At 47.7% G+C, this 20,886-nt stretch overlaps 5 protein-coding genes across 5 annotated transcripts; 3 read left to right on the top strand and 2 right to left on the bottom strand.

Moving 5' to 3' along the window:
• Nucleotides 1-53: 53 nt before the first annotated feature.
• GGI43DRAFT_402186 (Elongator subunit IKI1) lies at nt 54-1,465 on the bottom strand. Its single transcript, XM_083205660.1, has 3 exons — nt 1,140-1,465; nt 900-1,068; nt 54-838 (listed from the first exon to the last, which is right to left on the bottom strand). Exons 1-3 carry the CDS (start codon nt 1,296-1,298, stop codon nt 144-146), a joined length of 1,023 nt encoding a protein of 340 aa, XP_083061604.1. The 5' UTR covers nt 1,299-1,465; the 3' UTR covers nt 54-143.
• Nucleotides 1,466-1,487: 22 nt separating this feature from the next.
• Nucleotides 1,488-4,083, top strand: GGI43DRAFT_343352 (GTP-binding protein TrmE N-terminus-domain-containing protein). The gene is made up of 3 exons (XM_083202171.1): nt 1,488-1,973; nt 2,042-3,492; nt 3,572-4,083. Exons 1-3 carry the CDS (start codon nt 1,677-1,679, stop codon nt 3,588-3,590), a joined length of 1,767 nt encoding a protein of 588 aa, XP_083061603.1. The 5' UTR covers nt 1,488-1,676; the 3' UTR covers nt 3,591-4,083.
• Nucleotides 4,084-5,728: 1,645 nt separating this feature from the next.
• On the top strand, nt 5,729-6,612 carry GGI43DRAFT_402184 (uncharacterized protein). The gene has a single exon (XM_083205659.1). It carries the CDS (start codon nt 6,240-6,242, stop codon nt 6,603-6,605), a length of 366 nt encoding a protein of 121 aa, XP_083061602.1. The 5' UTR covers nt 5,729-6,239; the 3' UTR covers nt 6,606-6,612.
• A 7,851-nt stretch (nt 6,613-14,463) lies between these two features.
• GGI43DRAFT_343210 (uncharacterized protein) lies at nt 14,464-16,314 on the top strand. The gene is made up of 4 exons (XM_083202168.1): nt 14,464-14,643; nt 14,707-15,220; nt 15,296-15,893; nt 15,945-16,314. Exons 1-4 carry the CDS (start codon nt 14,475-14,477, stop codon nt 15,966-15,968), a joined length of 1,305 nt encoding a protein of 434 aa, XP_083061601.1. The 5' UTR covers nt 14,464-14,474; the 3' UTR covers nt 15,969-16,314.
• On the bottom strand, nt 15,945-20,059 carry GGI43DRAFT_343197 (uncharacterized protein). Its single transcript, XM_083202166.1, has 8 exons — nt 19,786-20,059; nt 19,322-19,712; nt 18,619-19,265; nt 17,490-18,564; nt 16,987-17,406; nt 16,810-16,917; nt 16,685-16,743; nt 15,945-16,622 (listed from the first exon to the last, which is right to left on the bottom strand). Exons 1-8 carry the CDS (start codon nt 19,990-19,992, stop codon nt 16,527-16,529), a joined length of 3,003 nt encoding a protein of 1,000 aa, XP_083061600.1. The 5' UTR covers nt 19,993-20,059; the 3' UTR covers nt 15,945-16,526.
• Between the last annotated feature and the right edge of the window lie 827 nt (nt 20,060-20,886).

The following is a 20,886-nucleotide window of genomic DNA, read 5'->3' as shown; positions in this document are numbered from 1 at the left end:
TGCAGCTGTGGCCGTGCTCTCCCTCTATATTTTCTGCTAAATTGCTAAAAATATAGATGTTAAATAATCTTTTTCTTATATTTTAGTTTTAGTTTTTTAAATATCTAACTTTTTTTGCCCTGTCTATTTTGTGTTCATATCGTTCATATCTCATCCTCTTCGTCGTCGAAATCGTCCTCTCTGCCCATCTCGTACAAGATCCTGCCTCCCTCTCCAGCTCCAATATCTGTCTGAGCATCAAAGTATGGCAGCACAATACCCTCTCTGTCCTTTCGCTGCTTCTCTGTAAGACCGAGATTAAACGTGCTCTCGGGCTCCTCTCCATCTTCGCCCTGCTCTGCCTCGGGCTTCTTAAACATTGAATGGTCCGTGAGAAGACACAGCTTGCCGAGGCCAGCTTTTGTTGTCGCTGCGGTGGCTGGCATGAGGATAAATTTTTCGTCGACGGCCCGTCCACTCCTCCTTCGTAGCTCCATGTTAATGACAACGCCTCCCTGATCTTCAGGCTTGCTCTTTTCTGTGAGGCCGATGATGACGCCCTCGCGGTCTTCTTTCAGGCCCCATTCTGGCTCTACGACACTCCTGTTGCGTGCCTTTTGCCGCTCAATTTCTTGCTGTAGGTTTGATAGTGTCAAGATGGCCGTCGCTAGGTGGTTCAGTAGTGCGAATGGGTGAGGCTCATATTCGTTGAAAGATTTTGGTAGAATGACTGGTACGTCGGTGTGATATACGCCGACGATGGAAACAACTGGTGTGATAATGCCGGACAAAAAGACGGCCAGTGACTGAGTAGCAGCCGATGAGAGAGAATTCAATGAGTCAATGAAGACGACAGCTCCTACATCGCATATCTGTTAGCCATTCGCCCTCCCACGCAGGATGATATATCATTCACTCACTCTGGCTTGTCTTATCTTTGACGGCTGCTGGCTGAAATGCGGGATAATGTGACAAAAGTTCCCGGCTCACTGCATTTAAATCTTTTCCAGTAGCCTTGATGAAGACATCTGCTTCTCGAGGCTTGCGGAGTGTAGAAAAAGACAAGAATATGATTTTTGTTTTTGCCAGCTGCTAAAGGTTAGTTGTCCGTATCACATAGCATAATAAGATGGAAAATTTTGTAGATTAAAAAATTTTACCTTTGCTCTTGTCATGAGCTCTGAGATTACTGGCCGAGCAGGCTGTTCGAGGTTATCGAGGAGGAGAGTGAGAGGACTGGCAGCATCGCGAAGATTCAGAAGCCTCTGCAGCAAGAGGAGGCTGTGAGAACGGCCATGTGAGTTTGTCGTGGGTGCCATGGCTATGGAACTTTTCTATGTGTTAAAATATGCCCATCTGCTGGAGTTTAGCTGGTTTGATGTTGAGCTCAAATTGTTACAGAGAAGCCGTTGAAAATGGGTATGAGCTAAACTGTGATTCATCATATGTGGCGTCGGCTCCAGTTTGGTTTAAGAGACTGCGCGGGCGCTAATTCATAGCCTGAGGAATAGCGATGCCTCCACTAAACTCTCTATAGGGAAATGTCCAAAGATGCACTCGGGCAATATAAATTTTTTCGCATCATAGACTTCATCTGGCCCATATTGCTGCTAAATATTTACTTGATCGCCAGCGCTTGTTCGTCTCATTTAAAAATTCCTATGACAGCATTCATTCCGTTATAATACCAACAGTCAATGCGCCGCCACAGTTTACAGTTGGAACAGCTGGCACGCGCTGGGAGACGTTCTCTATGTGCTGCTTCATCAGTCCGGCCCATCACAGCAGTGAAGTTGCAGCCACTGAAATCATGTTCGTGTAAATGTAGTCGTCAACAAAGATTCTTTTCGGCCAAGGCTGCTGGAGACAGGGAGCCCGAACGCTTCAACAATACATTCGGTGCGGGCACCAATGACACCATCTATGCACTTTCAACAGCCCAAGGCAAGGCGGGAATAGCTGTAATTCGCATCTCAGGGCCGTCATGTTTGGATGTAAGTGCACAATCTGCCAAAATTAGCATTATAAAATCAATATTAACATAGAATTTACTTGATGTTAGGTATACAGAGCCTTATGCCCCTCTAAAGCACTCCCAAAGCCTAGATATGCCTCTGTGAGGTCCCTATTTGACCCTCAGCACTCAGCGTCACATCGAGGAGTATTAGACTCGGAGGCATTGGTTCTTTTCTTTCCTTCTCCAAAAACTGTTACTGGAGAAGACGTGCTGGAGCTACACATCCATGGTGGACCAGCCACCGTCAAGGCAGTCCTAGCAGCTATTCCACAGTGCCCCTCAAAGTACAGGATTCGATACGCTGAACCAGGAGAATTTACAAAGAGGGCGTTTCTAAATGATCGACTAGATCTCGCACGAGTAGAATCTCTCGGCGATATTCTTTCTGCAGAGACAGAACAGCAACGGCGCGCAGCAGTCAGAGGAAACTCGGGGGCATTAGCTCGCACCTATGAGAGCTGGAGAGAGGAGCTTCTCCTTGCACGGGGAGAAATAGAGGCGCTGATTGACTTTTCGGAGGATCAGCATTTTGACGAATCGCCCACAGATTTACTCCACAATGTGGCAAAGTTGGTGGACAATATACTTCAAGGCATTCACCTGCACGAACAAGGTGGCCAGAGAAGTGAGCTCCTGAGGAGCGGTATCAGGATTGCGCTCTTAGGGCCGCCAAATGTTGGGAAAAGCTCGCTCATGAACTTGGTTGTCGGTCGCGAGGCTTCGATCGTGTCCGGCGAGGCTGGTACCACCCGAGATATTGTGGAGGCTAGCCTTGATATTCGAGGCTATCTATGTTCTTTCGCGGATACTGCCGGATTTAGGTCGAGCGATCCTTTAGGACCATCAGGTCCTGTTGGAGCTGTTGAATTGGAGGGAATCCGCCGGGCAAAGCAGAAAGCACAAGAATCAGACATTGTCGTCGTACTCGCGTCAGTCGAGAGTGGCCCGTCAGGACCGTTCATCCTGTACGACCAGGAGACGCTGGACATTGCCGCCGCCGCAGAAGCCCAGCTTATTGTGATAAACAAGAGAGATGTCGCTGAACCAAGGGAGTTTGATCGGCTTCTTGACAAGTTTCGCCAAAGATTAGGCGAGAAGGATCCCAGGCTAGGATCAGTTCAACTAGCTGCAGTGTCATGCAAGGAGGCCAGCCTAACAAGCTCTTCTGCGGCGCGGAACAAGGATCCGGGAGGAATTCATGCATTGACAGAGGCGTTGGTCAGCACCTTTTCGCAAATAACAGAGATGCCTGTCGACCTACAGGATCTGCTTGGTGTGACAGCTCGCCAGGCACAACTCCTGGCCAGGTGCAGGACACACCTGGAGGATTTTATGGCAGAGGCGCGGCCGGAGGAAGGGGATCACCATCCAGGAGTAGAAGCCGATGCTGTGCTGGCGGCGGAGTTTCTGCGGTATGCGGCGGACTGCCTGGCGCGCATCACTGGCAAGGGGGAGGCCGGCGATGTGGAAGATGTTCTTGGAGTGGTGTTTGAGAAGTAAGTTGTGAACTAATCTAATGAGGCTTTTTGTTCTTTTTCTTATTCTGATTCACGGATTTGCTAACGAGAGTACCAGGTTTTGCGTGGGAAAGTAAAGTAGATTGAATGGAAAAAGGCTCATACTAATATATTTTACATTCTAGATATAGTATAAAAGGGCAGAGAGAAGAAGAAGAAAAGGAAGAGGAGGAAAATAAGAAAAGGAAGAACAAGAAGGACTACATAAAGTGCCGTAAAGCTTTAGAAATCTAACCAAGTGTTGACTGAACCCATGTCTCTAAGCTGTCTGCCTGTTTGCAGTATGCTGCTGTATTGCTGTTGTTCCCATATCCAACGCCGCGTGAAAATCATCAGGGGAAGGAGGTAAAAAGAAAAAGAAAGAAGAAAAAGGAATCCCAGAGGCCGCCCATAAGGAAAAAAAAAAAATGTCGCACGCCAGTTTAATACAAATACAGAAGGGGTTGGAATGGCCCCCCAGTCGCAAAAATGTGGCTGCTTCTGTTCCCTCCCAAAGGTTGCAATGAAAGGAAATATTTTGCCAGGTTGTGTTTTCTTCCAGTGAAAGATCAAGTCCAATGTGCGTGTTTTTTGTCTATCCGTCTCTCCATGCACTTTTGACCGAAGTTGTATATATTTTTTGGTAGTTTTGTGTGTTTTGTATGCGAAAAATCGAAAGGCCCGCGAAGGCAACTTTAACGCTCAGCAATAAAAGAAGAAGAAAGCATAAATTGTACAACGCCGAAGCGTCTAGCAAGTAAGAATATAGTCATTCTTAGTTGCCCCGGCGGCCGCTAGATGATGAGCCAGAGCTGGAGCTGGATCCAGAGCCTGGGCCGGTGTTGGGACGAGAGACGATGTTGTAGCCACTTCGGGCAGAGTCAACCATGGAGACGGAAGCGTCGAAAGAGGAAGCAAAGGCGGCCATTGTGATGTTTGTAGTGTTGAGTGATTTATAAGTGGTAGTAGTAATGGTGGTGGTTGCGTTGAAGCGATGCACCGAGTATAAGATTTGATAGAAGAAGAGAGATGAGGAGAGAAGTCGAGATATCGAGGGGATGGATAGTAGATATATATAACTTTGTTAAGCTGATGGTGTTATACTTTGCTTTGTATTGCACTGCAATGTAATGTATTGTACGAGACTGTGTTGCTGGTTGAGAGTAGTGGTTCTGATATCCGCGTTCCCGGGATGAAGCAGCCACCTTATATAGCCACAGTTGGCAACCTTCAAAACGCCAAAATAAGTTCCTCTAGAACGAGCGTTGCTCTCTTCCTCTGCTATTCCCTGCATCGAACTACAGTTCCCAGGATTCCTTTCGTCCCACCCCCCTCCCCCCTTCCCCATCCCCTTATAAAAAAAAAAAAAAAGGTGAGATGACGAATAGCCATTCCCTGCCATGCCATGCCGTGTGCCCTGCCATGCCAATTTTTTTTCTCACTCACACTCTAACTTAGCTGGAGCCTGCAAGGTGCTGTGGCGGCTCTCGCTCAAACAGCAGAAAGTAAAAAAAAAAGAGCTCAGCGCACACACCCTCTTTCTTTGCAGACATACAAAAAAAAAAAAAGGCCCCAACCGTATAACGGGCACAAAAAGGGAAACATGGCGAAAAAGAATGCCCATCTTTTTTTCCGCATGGGGGTGTGTGGCTTGGGTCTGGCTGACGGCCTTTCTGCTACAATTGGGGGCGTGAAGCTTGCCTTGTTTGGCATCGTAGGGCTGAGACACAGGCCGTGAGTCAGCCATCGCCAAAGCCCCAATCGTAGAGGCTACCGATGGCAGGATTCACACCCAATGACTACGTAGTGTGTGTGCGTATGAGTATATGTGTGCATCCAGACTAAAGCTTACGGCTGTTGAAGATGGTTACGACTAGTACAGGTATAGCTCGCCGTGCTCTAAACATCGCCGGTTACCAATATGGCGATTATCACTACTTAAACTACATGTACTTGCGAATAGGATGCAGCCTTCCCGTCCTCGTGGCAACTCCTCTGGAGCCGTTCCTGTCGGCGTCTCCATCCAATCTTGTCCGCGGACCGGGAGCCGGCGCAGGGCCAATTGGCGACAGATGGGAAGGGGGCCGAGAGGAAGATGGGACGAAAAGGCAGAGAGGATTCATCTTGAATCATCAGTCGCTGTGCCTCGCACTGTTACTGACTCCCTCGTGTCTGTCTAGGAGCAATTAGTCGGGGCTATTCGGTCTTGGCCGGTACCAATCAGTGCTCGATATCAGCTACCTATGCACATCACACATCATGTAAGGTATTACTATGGACATCTTAGTAGAAGGTAGCATAGCATGTTCTTGACGTCGTTCTCGGCCTTGAGTCTCTGTGACTCTCCTGCGACCTTGTTTGGCTGTCATCGCAGGGAGCCCACCATCAATTACACTACCTACACCACCTTTTCTTATTCTCCAACTAGTAATACGGAGTACCGCCAATACTTGCTGCTTCTTCTGCTTGGCAGCCCCTCATCTCCTCTTCTTACCTCCCCGGCCCTTTCTCCATCTCTGCTAGCTAGCTCTTCGTCTAATGATTGATGTGCCTTTGATCCCTTGTCCTGGCTCGAACATTTAGGCGTTCGGCAAATAATGCTAGTAGCGCCTGCATAGAGCATCACGCCTGAGGGAGCCGCCGGCGAGGATGGAGGCACAGAACTGAGGGCCTCGAATGGGTGGGGAATAATACCAGGTGTGCACTGTTGCACTAGACGTTGCGTCGGTAAATAATCCCTGGGTGGCATGCGGGTTATCATCTCATTGCATCTCAATAGTGCTACCACTTGGGCAGATTACATGTCACTGCCTGGGCTGGGGCCACAGAGGGCATGCTCAAAGGGCCATGGCCGAGCAAGCACAGATTGGGGAGTTGGTTCGACATGGCAGCCCCCACGTGGCGCGTACCTTTTCCCCTTGGCCTCTGGAAGGATGGATGCCGTATTGGGTCCCTTGGGTCCCTTGGGTGCCATGGGGCCAGGGGAGGCCCTTGTTTTGGCTGTGCAGCCACTGCGGCCAAGGGTGCGAGTGGCTGCCGTGATAATCACTTGTACATCATCAGCATCATTAGAGTTACATGATGCGCCCTTCTCCACGCATGCGAGCACTTGAGTGTGACATGGCAGCAGCAGGTCCAAGTCCCACGACCCAGGAAACCCAAAAGCCCATGCACAAACTAATCCTGAACAATGCTCAGACGCACACGAGGCAGCCACCCGAACGGGCAAGATACCTACCTGCTTCGTAATGCTGCTAGTAGCTGTGGGAGCAGTACAGTAGCTTCAAGACTGGATACACGTATTCCAGAAACCAAAGACACTTGGCACCCATCCGCTAAGTAAGCTACATATAGCTAGCACTTACAACTACTACATGTGCTTGCATGCAAACACGGCACGGCACGGCTTCAAAGAAGAGCTCATCCACTGGACGTATGTACTTTTGCTCAGACCTGGCCATGTATGTATGGGCCCCAGGCAAAAGCCCAGAACCAGCGACTCATTCATTATTTCCCAGTGGATGAGAGTCTGCGGGCCCGGAAGCGAATCCCTACATAGTGTGCTGTGCCCAGTAAATCCTCCCACTCATCCTCATCTCCTATACAGCCATTCCATCATATCATCGCGTGCCGTCGGTTCTCAAATTGCAAAAATAACAAACGCACTAACACCACAGCCAAGCACAGAATAAGATAAAAATGCCCCGTCCAAACTAAGCCTCTGCTGCCAAGGGAGGGGGCCGCTGCTGATCATCCGGCGGCGGCTAGGCGCAGACAGGAAAATAAGGGAAGAAGCCTCGCTTACAGTGAAGTCAAGACAAGAGGGAGCACGGCCCCAGTCCCTCTTTGCCGCCGCGCGATATGGTATGCACTTCGTAGTAATACGGCCCAGAGAGGAAAATGGGATCAGGGCCAAGCTTTTCCGGATAACCAGTAGAAGCACGACGAGCACACCCGCAAATGAGCCCATGGGCACCCCCTTCTCCAGCTGTAAGCGCCGCGTGAACGCTTTAGCAGAGCAAGACCCCTGGAAAATAGAGAGACAGACCGAGCGACGAGACTCTCGGCTGCTCTTTTGCCTTTGGCACCAGTGGGATAAAAATAGCGGCCCAATGGCAGCGCAGCCTGGCGAGCCGCGCGAAGGGGGCGGTACTTGATTTGCCGGTCTCGCTTGCAGTGCTTACATGTACTTTGTGTGGTGCCGTTCTTACACCTCATCTTTTGGATCCGGTCATTTTCGACTCTGCCTCTTCTTTGTCCTTCTCTGCGCCCATGACCGGGGAGAAGCTTTTCCATCTATCCAAGCCAGCCTTTTCATTTGTTCCGTTTCATGCTATATCGGTAAAACGACCAGCATATCCGGTAGCGACAGGTTTAGTAATTCGCTTCGCCTCAAGCAAGCGCTGTCAGCACTTGAGCGCGCGGAACCCGGAACCACGAGGGTGGCCATAATTAACACTGAGATTTGAATCCGGCAAGAAACACGCGCGGGCGCGCACTGCCCATCTCACTAGCGATTAATTTTCTTATTCTGGCAGCCAGCGCGGATTCTGTCTCATTCTGGAACCATGGAGAAACGCCCATTTCAAATAAGAGGAACGGGCATTGGTAAAACGAGGAACCCAGACGAAAACGAGAGCCGAGCTACAGTACGAGAGCCGAGCCAAGTAAGCAAGGAGAAATTATCAGTCCGTAAGGTTGAGTTTCCCAGATGATGTTGAGTCTGATACCGTCCTGCTCGACCCCACGATGCTTGCTTACATGTTCAAGTACCCTGGCGAAAAGGCGAGCCGAGCATCACCTTGTGCCACTTGGCATCAAATTCGCCTATGTTTGCTGGGCTAATAGGTAGCTGTGTATACCCGGATCGACTTGTCTCTCATTCTACCTATCAGGGTCCCCCTCCCCTGTGTGTAAGTGCTTCGATCCTGGATTTTCCCGGGGCGGTAATTAGCAGAAACTCGCCCTATCTATGGAGCCGCGGCCATCAATCTCGTTGAGCTTGGATTTCAGCCTCCCAAGAAGCAAGAGACCTGGATATGCAAGCATCGTCCTGGTCATGTGCCTTTTTTTCAACTCGGTATCAACTCGGTAGATGTACGATGCAAAATACCCTTGGCGGCCCTATCAAACGCCTCGAGAAAAAAGCTTGGCCTTGGCCCTTGGCTCGTGCTCGCTTCTTGTGCCTTACACGAAAGTACCTACTTGCTATTACTCCGCAATAGTACTTTCGTATATGTACTACTGGAAGACGACGCAGTTTCACGCCGGCCTTCGCCTGCATGCTCAGGTAAGAATGGCATGCATGCTTCTGACGCTTTGCTTGAACTGGTGGAGACAATGATGACTGCAATTGCCGGGTAGCTGATTCATGAACTCTCGTCTGATGGTTTGTATCTCTAGTCTCCATCGTGAGGATTTGTATTTGTTGACTTTCGACGAATCAGCTGTTTTCAGCAGCGGAACAAAGAGAGAGGGCGCAATACGACAAGCCAGCAGGTGCCTGGAAAGGAACTCGAGCGATGCAACATGTCCCATCCTTCAAGTGACAATGACGTATCAGCGTCGTCTCCATCCCTTTGACAAATACTACTGTGCGTACGTAAACTTGTGCTTCATATACATTTACACACACACCTTGCCACGCACAAAGACGGGATCGTCCATGACAAAGTGGCACCCGTCTCCAATCTTCTGGCGCTGGTTCGCAGTGGCAGTTCCGAGTTCCTGGACTAGAGATGCAACTCATACGCAAGTATGGGGCCACGCACTGCCCAGTCAAAATGTCGGAGCGCGCAGAGAAGGATCGCCGTGATGTACATATATATCATAGGGTCACATTTCCGAGGAGACTCAAATACCCAAGAAACACCTTTGCTAAAGCACGTTGTATTGCGCCCCCTCGCCAAGAGTAGGAATTACGAGTTTCGGATTTTGACAGATGCGGGTAAAACAAGTATACTGGTACTGTTTCATTGCGCATTGTGCCGTTTACCAAAATCCTGAGAGGAAGAAGCCGACATGTAGGAACCACTTTACACCGCATAGGAAGACACCGTAGTATGCATTGCCGCGTGTCATGTATCTGTCGTATCAGTGAATCCCACTCCAAGGGCCCGCCAATATTGGGAAAACACAAAACCAAGAAGCGAGCGCAACGTCGCAGGCAGCCTTGCCAATCCATCCACCTTATCACCGCCTTTTTTGCAAGGCCAGATCTGGGTTCGCATGGTGGTGCTCCGTGCAGAGAGGACTAGTCATGCATGCATGGCATGGCTTGGGAAGCGAATTTCGGGCTTTTTGGCCATGTCAGCTTCTAGAAGATTAGATGGAACAAGCCAAAAAAGCAAAAACAAAAAAAATAATCAGCGCCCCTTCTCGTATGCAGCCTTACTGTGATGGCCCTTTTTCTGCGCCCGGCAGCACAGCCCTATAGGATCTAGATTTGCGGTCGCACACATTGAAAATGATTCATCATGCATATACGTGTGCGTGCTTGGCTTTCGCATTTCGACTCATAGTAGGCTACACATACTCCACCAATCTATCTGCGAATGCATCCCTTTCCAGCTCGCCGGACAAAAGGATTATAATGGTACGAGTATCGTTAGTTGAACCCCCCCCGTAAACAAGCCTCACACTCGCACAGTACCCAGTGACTGTATAACTCATAGCAGCACTTATACAAGAAATCATGCAGCTTACCCTGGAACTCCCAAATCCAGACAGGCGAAACGCGGCAAGAGGAGCAAGGAACACGGGAGGCAGGATTAATCGAAAGATGACACCATGGCGCAGCAGCACTCGACGACTTGCCGCAGTTGATATCCGTAAACCCAATCTTGGTAGCGCCGAGAAAGGTGATACAGCAAGGCTTCAACATGATTACACTATCACTGTCCGATTATCCAGCCTTCTTGATTGCTCCTGGCGCGCTGTCAGCCCATGATCGACTTACAAGGCGAGTTGCTCGCTCTCCCACATAGCTTCCGTTGTCTCGGAATGCACTTCAGGGCTCCATCTCTCTCCCCTGCTTGCCTTGGCCATGGTCTTGGGCTGCTCTGTGCTCTTGATATGTGACACTTCATCGGTACGGGCAATTGATTTGATTGCAGCTACTTGCAATACCCATGAAGGGCGCACGACACATAACTGCTCTGACCCGGATAGTACGGCAGAGCAGGCCTATTCTTGGAGTTGTTGCAAGTACTCTGCAAGTACTCCCAACGTGCCGATCCTGGAGGGCCGGGGCAGCCAAGCCGGCTTTCCGGGCGTCGCCGTGGCTTTCACTTGGGCGCACGGGCCGATCCGCCAGAACCGTTCAGCCGGATATTCCTACATCCAGACAAGACAGCTACGAAGCAGAGTCGCAGCTCGCCTATAGATTTGCAAGATAACCCTAACCCACGATGTACTCGTGCGTTTCACCTGCTGTCCATTATAAGAATTAACGGCTTATGTTTTCATCAATCTGCTATCACCATTAATTCTTCTCTAACCCCCCACCGATCTCATTTACATGCTCACAGTGAGTAAATTGTAGCTTCCCTTTTAGACAACTTCTTTGTGTCCCATAATACCCTCACCTCTTCCATTCGGGCATTGAATTTGCTCAAATGCTACACATACCACACCCAAAAGCCAATTCTGTTGGACAGTAGCATTCTGTTTAGTATAGTGCCAGCATCGCCTTTTAGCCCCAACCCCAATTGCGCCTTGGGTTTGCCCACGGTGTGGTAGGCCTTGTCGCTGGGCTCTTCGCCTTTTATCCAAACGAGCACAGGCATCCTTCTGGCCTGATCACAGCCAGGGGTTCATTACAAGTGCTTGCAGCGCCTTCGACCCCTGTTCCCAGTCATCCATGGGCTGGGAATTGGGATTAATCTCAGCAGTCGTGATGCTACTACTGCTTGCAAGGGGAAATATAAGCCTAAGCCCTGGCCCATCTCGACCCTGCTGCATGACAACCCACCAGATTCAGCAAAGCGTGAGAAGCCGATAGCCATGGCCAGCGTCGCAGCGCATTTGGATCCCACGTGGGAAAGAGGCTCGTGTTGTAAGTAGAACGCGCCAGTTTTTGGCCTTCGGCTTCTCAGATTGAGTGATTTCCTATCGTTATTCCCGGGAAGGAAAAAAGAATATGAGTCGAAATTCCTCCATGGATGCTTCACCTCGGACTGAGCCTCTCTCTCCCACACACCTCCGGTCACAGAAGTCTGCCAACTACTACTCTGTTGCTACATGGACTGGCACCACAAAGACAGGGGAACAGAATAACGCTTGATAAAGTATCCGAGCGGCTTCCGAATGCCCCCTAGGTCGGCCCTGCCCATCAAATCTGCTGATGGCCCTGCAATATTGGAAAATCAGCACATGGGTGCCGAACGGTAAAAGGGAGAGGAAGAAGGGGACAGGGTCTGGAACTCAGTTAACGATCCGACTCGCCCGCGCAATTATGATCGCTTCATCACGTAAGCGCGAGATCTCGCGCTTACGGGGCTCTAGATGAGCCCGATATTGTGCTGGGCTGCTGCATTAGGAGAGCCGAAGCACGAAGCTTGATAGAGAGCGATATTTCGCCCAGTCGAATGCTTCTGTGCCGACACGCGGGGTGGCAAAGGAGATGGGATTGCCCCTTACAGAGCCCATGTGTTGATGGGAAATCCAATCTGTCCGCCGGAGCTAGATTCCCACCACACTCGATTGAAGTCTATTTCTCCATTTGGCATGTATGTATATGTGAGCATACACACTAGTTGCAATAGCAACCACTCTTCTCCACCGGGACTTCCACGGGCCGAAGTCATTACTTGCTCTTCCCATGAGACAAAGGAAGGTCGATTCGCAAATACTACCACCATAGCCTCACAGCGGAGAGGTCCGACAATCTGGGTATTGGAACTGGGCTGTTCCACCAGAGAACCCGCTTATCATGACTCGCGCCTTATGATATGCTTTTTTCTTGGGAAATGTGGTATTGATGAAACGGCACTGATGTGGAATCTGGTTATGTAGAATCTGGTAGTATATACTGGAATAGGAAGATTAAGATGCTCTGTCCATCTCCAAACCCATCAAATCAATATCGTGGAGATGATGCATGGACCTGTAATTTCTACGCGAAGCAGGTCATATTCTGGTCCCGTGCTCGGCAACTCCTACCTTTTCAACATCGGTGCTACCCAAGAGTTGTCACCACCGACTCGGAGTCAGCTCTCCGGATATCTATGTTGTGATTGTTCCTGTCTGTGCTCCTCCCTCACATTTACCGAATGCTAGGACCAAGAGGCCCGTGTGATCCCCCCCTTGTACGGAGGTAGCGGCAGGGTCCTCCATAAGGCCGGGGCATCGGCATGTAAGACGCGCTTTTTTTTTTGGCCCTATCTTCTCATTCTCATTGAAGGCCTCCATCGTACAGGACAGTTTCCACAGGGCCACTGAAGGAGGAGAAATAGACAGAAGATCCTCGGATGCATCTTGGGATGATTAAGGGAGATAGTGGACCTGTGATCCTCCCTCACCGCAGCGTTTCAGCCTCTTGGTATGCTGGCAAATAATACTAGTGGTATAATGCCTTGCTTGTCGACAATCTGTGAAAATCCTCATTCATGCTAGTGCTAATTATTTGCCGTGTCGCCTCCCTGTATGGGATGATTGTCTGCCAATAATTGTGAATCACGTTTTGAGGGGCGCTACCGGAAAGATTCCAGCTGTGGAGAGAACACTAGTATCTGACTTTATTTGCTGCTCTGGGATAAGTGCCGCGAGCAGGGGAGGGGGGAGGGGGGTACATTGGAAAAAGAGAATCGAAATGGGAAATGGTTTACAATCGTTCGTTTGTGAAACGCCCTTGCAGGTGTAAGAAAATGGGGTCTTTTTTATCCTGGAAGATGATCATTGCCGACGTCTTCAGACAAACTAATGGATTCTAAAATAGAAATAAAGAGACTAGAAACAACAGACTAGAAAAAGATAAGCCGTCGTACCATGGGGGGCTGGGAGAAAAAGCTGATCCTGAAATTACTTACACCGCGGTGGGCGCTTGTATGAGCCGTGTACATGCTTTAAACAGAGTGCCTGGCTGCTGTGCCGTTCCTAGCTCGTATTGGAATGGACTGATATGACATCTCGTATTCTATAATGATCGACGCCTTGCAAAGTTGGGTTTAGACGGCGTTTTTTAATTTATACAAAAGGTTCGACTGCATATTCTATGACGATGACCAGTTGAGTTAGCCCGCCACACCAAAAATATATATTGCACTGCCCAGACCAGGTTCCAATTTTAAAAATCCCCAGGCCGAACAAGGGCGGAATCCTTCCGCAGATGGAGATGGCCACTATGTCCTTTGGAAGGATGAAGGATCGCAATAGGAATAATAAAAGGGAGAAGCGGTTAGACTATGTGATTAACAATGAGAAAACAGGTGCTGCTTGCGAAGGTAATAGGCGAAGATTATAAGTGGGACGTGTTAGTGCCCACGGCATTTGTGCTGAGAGGATCGATCTTCGCGAGCGGCCGTCGGAAAGCGCCAGACGAGATGGGTGAAATCGAACTAGTAATTATTTTGAGCGCGACAAATGAGAAGTCATTTAATTTCTTGGCAGCTAGCTTGTTGTCAGTGTGTCAGCCGCCGTCGTGTGGCCATGCTCGTCTCGTGCTGTTATTTAGAACAAGGCGCAACTACAACAAGGCATAACTGGCTATTTACCCCAGACGACAACCTTGCTTTGCGGTCCATCTATTTCACGTATCAACTGATTAAGATAGATTGCTTATTGTATACTTGTACGGAAACTCGTAGAAGACGGAAAAGCCCCCGGATGATGCTCAGGAGGCGGTAAGATGTTGGGCATCGATGCATGTCAACAATAAGCCAATAAGCCCCATGCAAAGCCGTCACTGCCATATACCCTATGGTCAGATGGTTGGGTCAGATAGATATTCAATATTAACCTTTTAACAATCCCAAAACGTGAAGATGATCAGCCGACTAAGTGTTGAGTTTACCCACGATACCAAGCTTGAGTACTCCAGGGGTGTACAATATAATCACCGTGAAGATCAAAAGCCCAACTTCAAAAGTGATCTAGATAAGGTCAATTTCCAGCTCAGGAATACCATCGTTAGGCTTCAATTTGACTTTGGCGGTGTGTTCTGTTCTCGTTGTGTCTATCCCCAGCGGATAACTGTTACTGACGTTGATATTGTAGGACAAGTAAACTACGGCTCGGGGTTCTTCGTTAATCTACCTTCCACCAAGTATGATGTTATCTTGACAGCAGGTCACAATCTCGTCAACGATGAGAAAATCAAGGCCCGGAATCTGACAGTTATCTACCATGGCAACCGCAAGGAGAAAGTGACCGAATTCAAGATCTGTCCGCGGTATGAAGAGTTCCTTGGAATAAACCCCAGGCCTCCTACCCACGTCAATTATGATTACGGTGTCATACTGCTACCAAAAGACGAGCGCCAAACAGATAAGAGGCTGGGCCTAGGATTGGATCTTAGCCTCAATATTGATCCCTGTTTGCAGGGCCTAAGGGATGCATTGGTCAGCGGCTACGGAGATGGGGTTGGTAGTATGACTCTTCGAACGTGCTTCACTCCCCTCAAAGGATTGGAAAACAAAATTGAATACTACCTCGAGTCGAAAGAACAGGGAATGGGTGGATCACCTATATGGGTTACACACGATGGTCAGATGACTGTTATTGGAATCCAGTAAGTGGTCGGTTGATCTTGAACGAGCCAATATACGAATCACACGAACTAACGGTATTCTCTTCTTCCCCTCAGTAATACGACGCCCGAAAAGAATGGTGCAAGAGGCGTGGGTACCAGGATCACGGAGGACGTATTCCGTACGCTTTGCCTTTGGACACAATCAGGCTTTCTCGACAAGCGATTTTGTGCTGCCGGTGGGAAAACCAAATCACATAACACATATCTGTCTTTTTCTCAGAATGGAGACTCTGCAAGTGTGTTCCTGGGATCTTCTTCTGCAGCCGCTGATAAAGATGACTTGACGTTCGACATTATACCAGCATACATCTTTCCAAAATGGTCGAACAGATCTCCGCTTTACGCATTCAAGTTCCATAAGCCACCTTCCTGTGGCGGGGGAAAGAAGTGTTGGGTCGAGTGGCAACCAGCACGTCAAAAAGCTGTACTTGTTGACGATCTGAAAGATATACACTTTGTTAGGCTTATCCAACGGCCAAGAGTTAAAGCAGCAAGATATTTTGTTCTCCTTCCAGATATACCCAAAGATGGGGGAGATGGTCAAGAGTTGAGGCTATATGACGATGGCCGAGACCAAGATGATATTGATGTTGGTAAGACGGAGTTTGCGGGAGTATCTTTTGGAGAATTCAAAGAGCGTTGCATTGCCGGAGTAAGTCTGAACACCAGGCTAGTTAAAGTACAAAGCTAACGCTACAATCAGAGTCGAACATTCATGATTGAATAAACAAACTGGCATTGTTTTCTGTTTCTGGGCAATCAATTCATTCCTTTTGAGCTGGGTGGTTTTTTTGCTATTAGCTTCAAGGTTTACTCTCTTTGCAATGTTTCTTATATCATAAACGCGATAAGTCGAAGTCCTATCATTTATAATTACATTATTCTCCTTTCTCTCTAACACAATCTCAAAAGGAGACTCAGCCCGTTTGCATTGTAGTATGCAGCGAAAATCAAAATATATGTTTAGCTGGGCGTACCTCTTGCAAAAGGACTATCAGAAATTTTGATATTAATAAAAAGATAACAACAACTGATAGTTAGCACTCAAGAAAGTCAAGTGAAGGTTTTGAGTAGGTAAAATCTATTGTGTTGATCAAAAAATATTGATTCTAATGGGCACCTGGCTATGATTTAATTAAAGAAATATTGCGTATGAGTAATTTTAAAGTAAGACAGTGCTTAGAAAAGAAAGACATTTCCAAAGAGATATGCGACAAAGGAAAATATAGTCAAAGAGTGTCTGAAAGAAACACTTCCCCAAATCCCACAAAAGTTTGATCTACAATCACCGTCTCCTATCTGATTTCAATTGTGGTTGCAAATTCAACTTGCTAGTATCCATACGCCGGCCATTTATTGGCTCTAAGAGCGTGCGCAAGAGCTATGTTTTCGTTAGCCAAGGTCATTCTGTAAATGGTAAAATACTGCGAAGGCTAGGCGTACCCATCGTTCAAGCTCCACCTCATTATCTCTAAACTCTTCGAATTTGTCGTCAAGGTGTTCTTTGATTTGAGAAAAGGATATGTTAGCTCTACTTGCCTCATTTTACTTCCTGTGGTGTTACTTACGAGCTGTAACATATAGCACTTCCTGAAGTTCAGGGTCACCGTTGAGCTCTTGGAGGAATTTACCAGCTTTGGATGAATTTCCAATCTGGCTTATTTGGAATCGAATGACTATAAACTGAGTTAGCACTCACCTGAAAATTCCTTGATATATAAACAATGTCAGGATCAGCAACATACTTGAGGGCGGATAGCCCTTTTTTTTAAGGAATTGAGTGCATTTTAAAATCTCTTTCTTAAACATATCCGGTGATTCGTGAGTAGGGCAGCCATCTGTGATACAAGAAACGAGAATGGGTCGCTCAAGTCTCTTGTTTTTCTTTATAACGTCGTAAACCAGGGGCTTGAGAATCTTTTTCTTCAGATTGGTGCCGATTTCAGTATGGCCACTTGGCTCCACTGAATTCATAATAGCCTCAACTTGTATGTGGCTTAGTGTATCATTGTGCACATCAAGGCCATCATCAAGGTCATGGTTAATAAATTGTAAGCTGGTTCCATGACCTGAAGGTACTAGACTAGTAGAAATTCGAGTGACTCGGCGAACCATTTCCTTTTGGTCTTTAACTCGAGTACCAGCTCTCATGGAAGTGCTATCGTCTGAATATACGAAAGACATGATCAGCAACGTCAAACTTTTGCTATGAGTAAAGTAAAAAGTTTAAAACGGTGAACCGACTTACCGCAGTAGAGCACTGGCTGATAGATATTAAGTCTTGTAATGCCTTGAATATCTACATCTCGATTAAGCAAATTTCCTTCGCTGTTTTTGAGCTTTATTGCGTTATCAGAAACGGTAGATATGAAGGGAGAATCCTCTCGGATCACTGAACCAAGACCCATTTTCTTAATATGCTTGGTCAGGTCTTCCTGCACATCTTGTGCCGTGTTGAATATTGGTCCCTTTGAAATGGGCGTATCGGTTGGAGTAGGACCTTTTTCTTCATCAATAGTTGGAATTTCGGTACGTTCAGATTCTTCAGAATCAATGACTTTGAGACCAGATTCTTCAATATCAGGTTCTTTACCGCATCCTTTTGTGACAGATGATTCCTCGACTGGTGATCCCACGCCAGGAGTTTTTGTAGTAGATGTTTCCGTAGTAGATATTTCTGTAGTAGACACTTCCGCTTTGTCTAGGTTGGTTTCTGGTTCGATTTCTATGCATTTAACATTCTTTGGTTCTTGTTCCTTAGTTTCAATCTCTCTTTCAATCTCTCCAACTGTAGATATCTCAGCTTCAAATTCTTTCAGTTTGGCGTCGTTTGTTTGAGCTTCTTCAGTTTGAGCCTTTTCAGTTGGAACCTCTTCGATTTGAACTTTGTCTTTCTGAACTTCGTCTTTCTGAACTTCGCCCTTTCGAACCTCGTCCTTTTGAACCTCGTCGGTTTGAACCTCTTTGGTCTGAGCCTCCTCAGTCTGATCCTCTTCAATTTCAGAAGGAGTTGTTTCAGCTTCTTCTGAATCAGTTCCCTCTAAATCAGTATCTTCGTCTGTGCCTTCCGAATCAGCTTCTTCTGACCCATCGTCTCTAAATAATGGTTTATCCACTTCAGTTCCATTCATTTTGATATCTTCATTTTCTAGCACTTCAAGCTCAGTCTCTTTTGGTCCAGCTTCTTCAATTTCGGATCCGCCTGCGTTTACTTCATTTGATTCAATGTCGTGGTTCTCCATTCCGTTGATTTCGGTTTCATTTGTTTCCGGAGAAACATCCACGATATCAGCACGATTGGATCTGCTATTTCCTAGAGCATCCTATAAGTCTAAAATTAGCATATAGCTCATATTTGATACCGAAGATTTACTTGCCTCCTCAGTTGCATTCTCATTGTGTCCGTTGCCGAACAGTGTCTCAATGACAGGGTCCAGAAAACTGCAGAAACCAGCGAAAAGAGAACCCCCTGCTGGAGTGCCGCATGAAATTCCATTCTGCTCTGATTTCTGTGGTGAGATTATAGCTTGGGCATTGGTGGTCTCAACGCTCACAGTAGCTGGAGTTTTGTTGTTCACCATTGAAGCTTTCCGGCTGGCGACAAAAGGCTCTTGGAGCCTGCTAAGATGCTTCATTGCATTCGAATTGCCGCACTCTTGCTGATGAGACGCCGGCGAAGAGCGATTCATGTATTGACTCCAAAATCGTCTCGGTGTGGTAGCTTGAGCTTGACTTTTGGGGCTTCGCTTGTTCATGACGTAGAAAGGGTATGGACTCCAGAAGTAGTACCTGTTACGCTCCCTGGATCCAAGAAGAGGCACCAATTCCGTACCTTCTATTGTCCCTATAGTTTCCAAATCCATGCTGTGAAATTTGATTACAGAGAGAATGTTACCCTTAAGACAGAAGACCATGGGTCGGATGCGTTCAAACACTTGTCTATCTTCAGCAATAGTCAGCTTGAAGGTTGGGCCAGGTAAATTTGGGTCTGGATCGATTATCTCAGCCTCTGAAAAGAATACGTCTAGTAATGGTCAGAACATCTTCGAATCGTGACACAAAAGGAGATGTTGTACACACCTTTCCATCCACCTTCGCTGTTTTGCATATAGCGAACAGTCCCATCAACGCTGATATAAAATAAATACACTGCACTGCTGGTATTGCAGGAAGCTAGTGGAGTTCCATCAAGTGCAGCAACAGCTGGGAGTTTGACGGCTTTCCACTTGTTATTGTACTCATTGATGGCACCGAGAGAGCCATCTGGCTTCTGGAAAAAGACGAATACTGTGTTCTTGTCGTAGGAAACAGCAAGTTGGCTTCGTTGGTGGACCCGAGTATCCACGCCGATAATCTTTTCTTCATTCCACGGGGCATCATCGTCTATCTCGTCTTCATCGACCTGTTCGTCGTCTCGAAGAGGATCTGTAAAGCACTTGATCGAGTGATTCTTATGAACTACAAATACTTTCTGTAAGAAGTAAAAGAAGAACTAGGTTAGTTTCATTCTACTGGACAATTATGCACTCTCTGGACTGACTTGCCTTATGGCTGCGGTTGACAATTGGTGCAGAGGTGCCTGGCCTGACCTCATCAGCGATCAACTCATCATCGATAAGTTCAGATCCAGTCCACGTCCGCATGCGAATAGAGCCTTCCTCTTCGTAGGTAAGATGTGTGGTTTTGCCATCCTTTGATGGGGTTCCCCCGGCGGCCAAGAGATGGCGACTAATATCCTGCAGCCTATCCATGATGCGAAAGATATTTGGATGAGAGGCTGCTGGGAAGAATTGAATCTGTGGAATTCGACTACTTCATATATACTGGAAACTATCGCATAAAATTTTGATTATATATTTGGTTTCCTGATTGGGCACAATAGCTTGAGCCTCAAGCGGGCCGATCCTCGAGCGGGTCGATGACGACAGTCGAGGCCCAGCGGAAGGCAGTGAAAAAAGTTGTGGTCACGAGGAGAACGATTAGGCAAAAAATTGGTGGTGGAAGACAAGTATAAGGTACGATACGTTAGGTTCACGGGCATCTGGAAGCAGTGTGGGAATTGGGCTGAGTCGCTCCATACAGGTAGTGAGTTGGCCTGCTTCCAACACCCAAAAGGTTGCATAGAGCAGCAAATAAGGCATCCGATGATGTCGGAAAGTGCCTGTTTTGCTTATACGCAGCCTGTTGAATATCGAGAATGACATTTGATCAACTGCAGTGCGTAACACCCAAAACCTCTCACCGAATGCAGGCCATGCTACGTGTCATATGCAAGTTGTGCCCTCATGCGTCTCCCAAACAGCTTGTATGTACACAGGTGCGGCTGAGGCTGCAGGCACGTTTCACTTGGGCGTGTTTGGGGGCTTGCTTGGGTTCAAGATGCATGGCTCTGGACCAAAATCGTGAGCATGGGTGCAAACCATGGCCCAAGCTTATCTACATATATCGACCTACCTATCCACTCATACCCGTTCTCGGGGTTCTCCGTACTGCATTCATGCAAGGGAAGAAGAACGTGGAAGAGGAACACGTCAATGAGCAACACTTATTGAATGGGTGAATGCATCGGATGAGGTTGGGTTTGCGACATTCTCGGTGTCATCAAATGACAACGAGGCTGTGTTACCGTGGAGGCTCTTCGTGTT

The sequence above is a fragment of the Trichoderma evansii genome (genome assembly GCF_050947405.1).
Source record: "Trichoderma evansii strain SZMC 28006 chromosome Unknown GGI43scaffold_7, whole genome shotgun sequence".
NCBI lineage: Eukaryota > Fungi > Ascomycota > Sordariomycetes > Hypocreales > Hypocreaceae > Trichoderma > Trichoderma evansii.
Note: the sequence above shows the minus strand (reverse complement) of the source record. Positions and strands in the feature narration are given on the sequence as shown.

Coding starts and splice junctions, on each gene's coding strand:
- GGI43DRAFT_402186 (XM_083205660.1), bottom strand. CDS start 1,298: ATGGCACCCACGACAAACTCACATGGCCGTTCTCACAGCCTCCTCTTG. Junction 1,069..1,139: donor AGCTCATGACAAGAGCAAAG/GTAAAATTTTTT, acceptor AACCTTTAGCAG/CTGGCAAAAACAAAAATCAT. Junction 839..899: donor CAAAGATAAGACAAGCCAGA/GTGAGTGAATGA, acceptor TATGCGATGTAG/GAGCTGTCGTCTTCATTGAC.
- GGI43DRAFT_343352 (XM_083202171.1), top strand. CDS start 1,677: ATGCGCCGCCACAGTTTACAGTTGGAACAGCTGGCACGCGCTGGGAGA. Junction 1,974..2,041: donor CAGGGCCGTCATGTTTGGAT/GTAAGTGCACAA, acceptor ACTTGATGTTAG/GTATACAGAGCCTTATGCCC.
- GGI43DRAFT_402184 (XM_083205659.1), top strand. CDS start 6,240: ATGCGGGTTATCATCTCATTGCATCTCAATAGTGCTACCACTTGGGCA.
- GGI43DRAFT_343210 (XM_083202168.1), top strand. CDS start 14,475: ATGATCAGCCGACTAAGTGTTGAGTTTACCCACGATACCAAGCTTGAG. Junction 14,644..14,706: donor GCTTCAATTTGACTTTGGCG/GTGTGTTCTGTT, acceptor TTGATATTGTAG/GACAAGTAAACTACGGCTCG. Junction 15,894..15,944: donor AAGAGCGTTGCATTGCCGGA/GTAAGTCTGAAC, acceptor CGCTACAATCAG/AGTCGAACATTCATGATTGA.
- GGI43DRAFT_343197 (XM_083202166.1), bottom strand. CDS start 19,992: ATGGATAGGCTGCAGGATATTAGTCGCCATCTCTTGGCCGCCGGGGGA. Junction 16,918..16,986: donor AAAGGGCTATCCGCCCTCAA/GTATGTTGCTGA, acceptor CTCAGTTTATAG/TCATTCGATTCCAAATAAGC. Junction 16,623..16,684: donor AGGTGGAGCTTGAACGATGG/GTACGCCTAGCC, acceptor ACGAAAACATAG/CTCTTGCGCACGCTCTTAGA.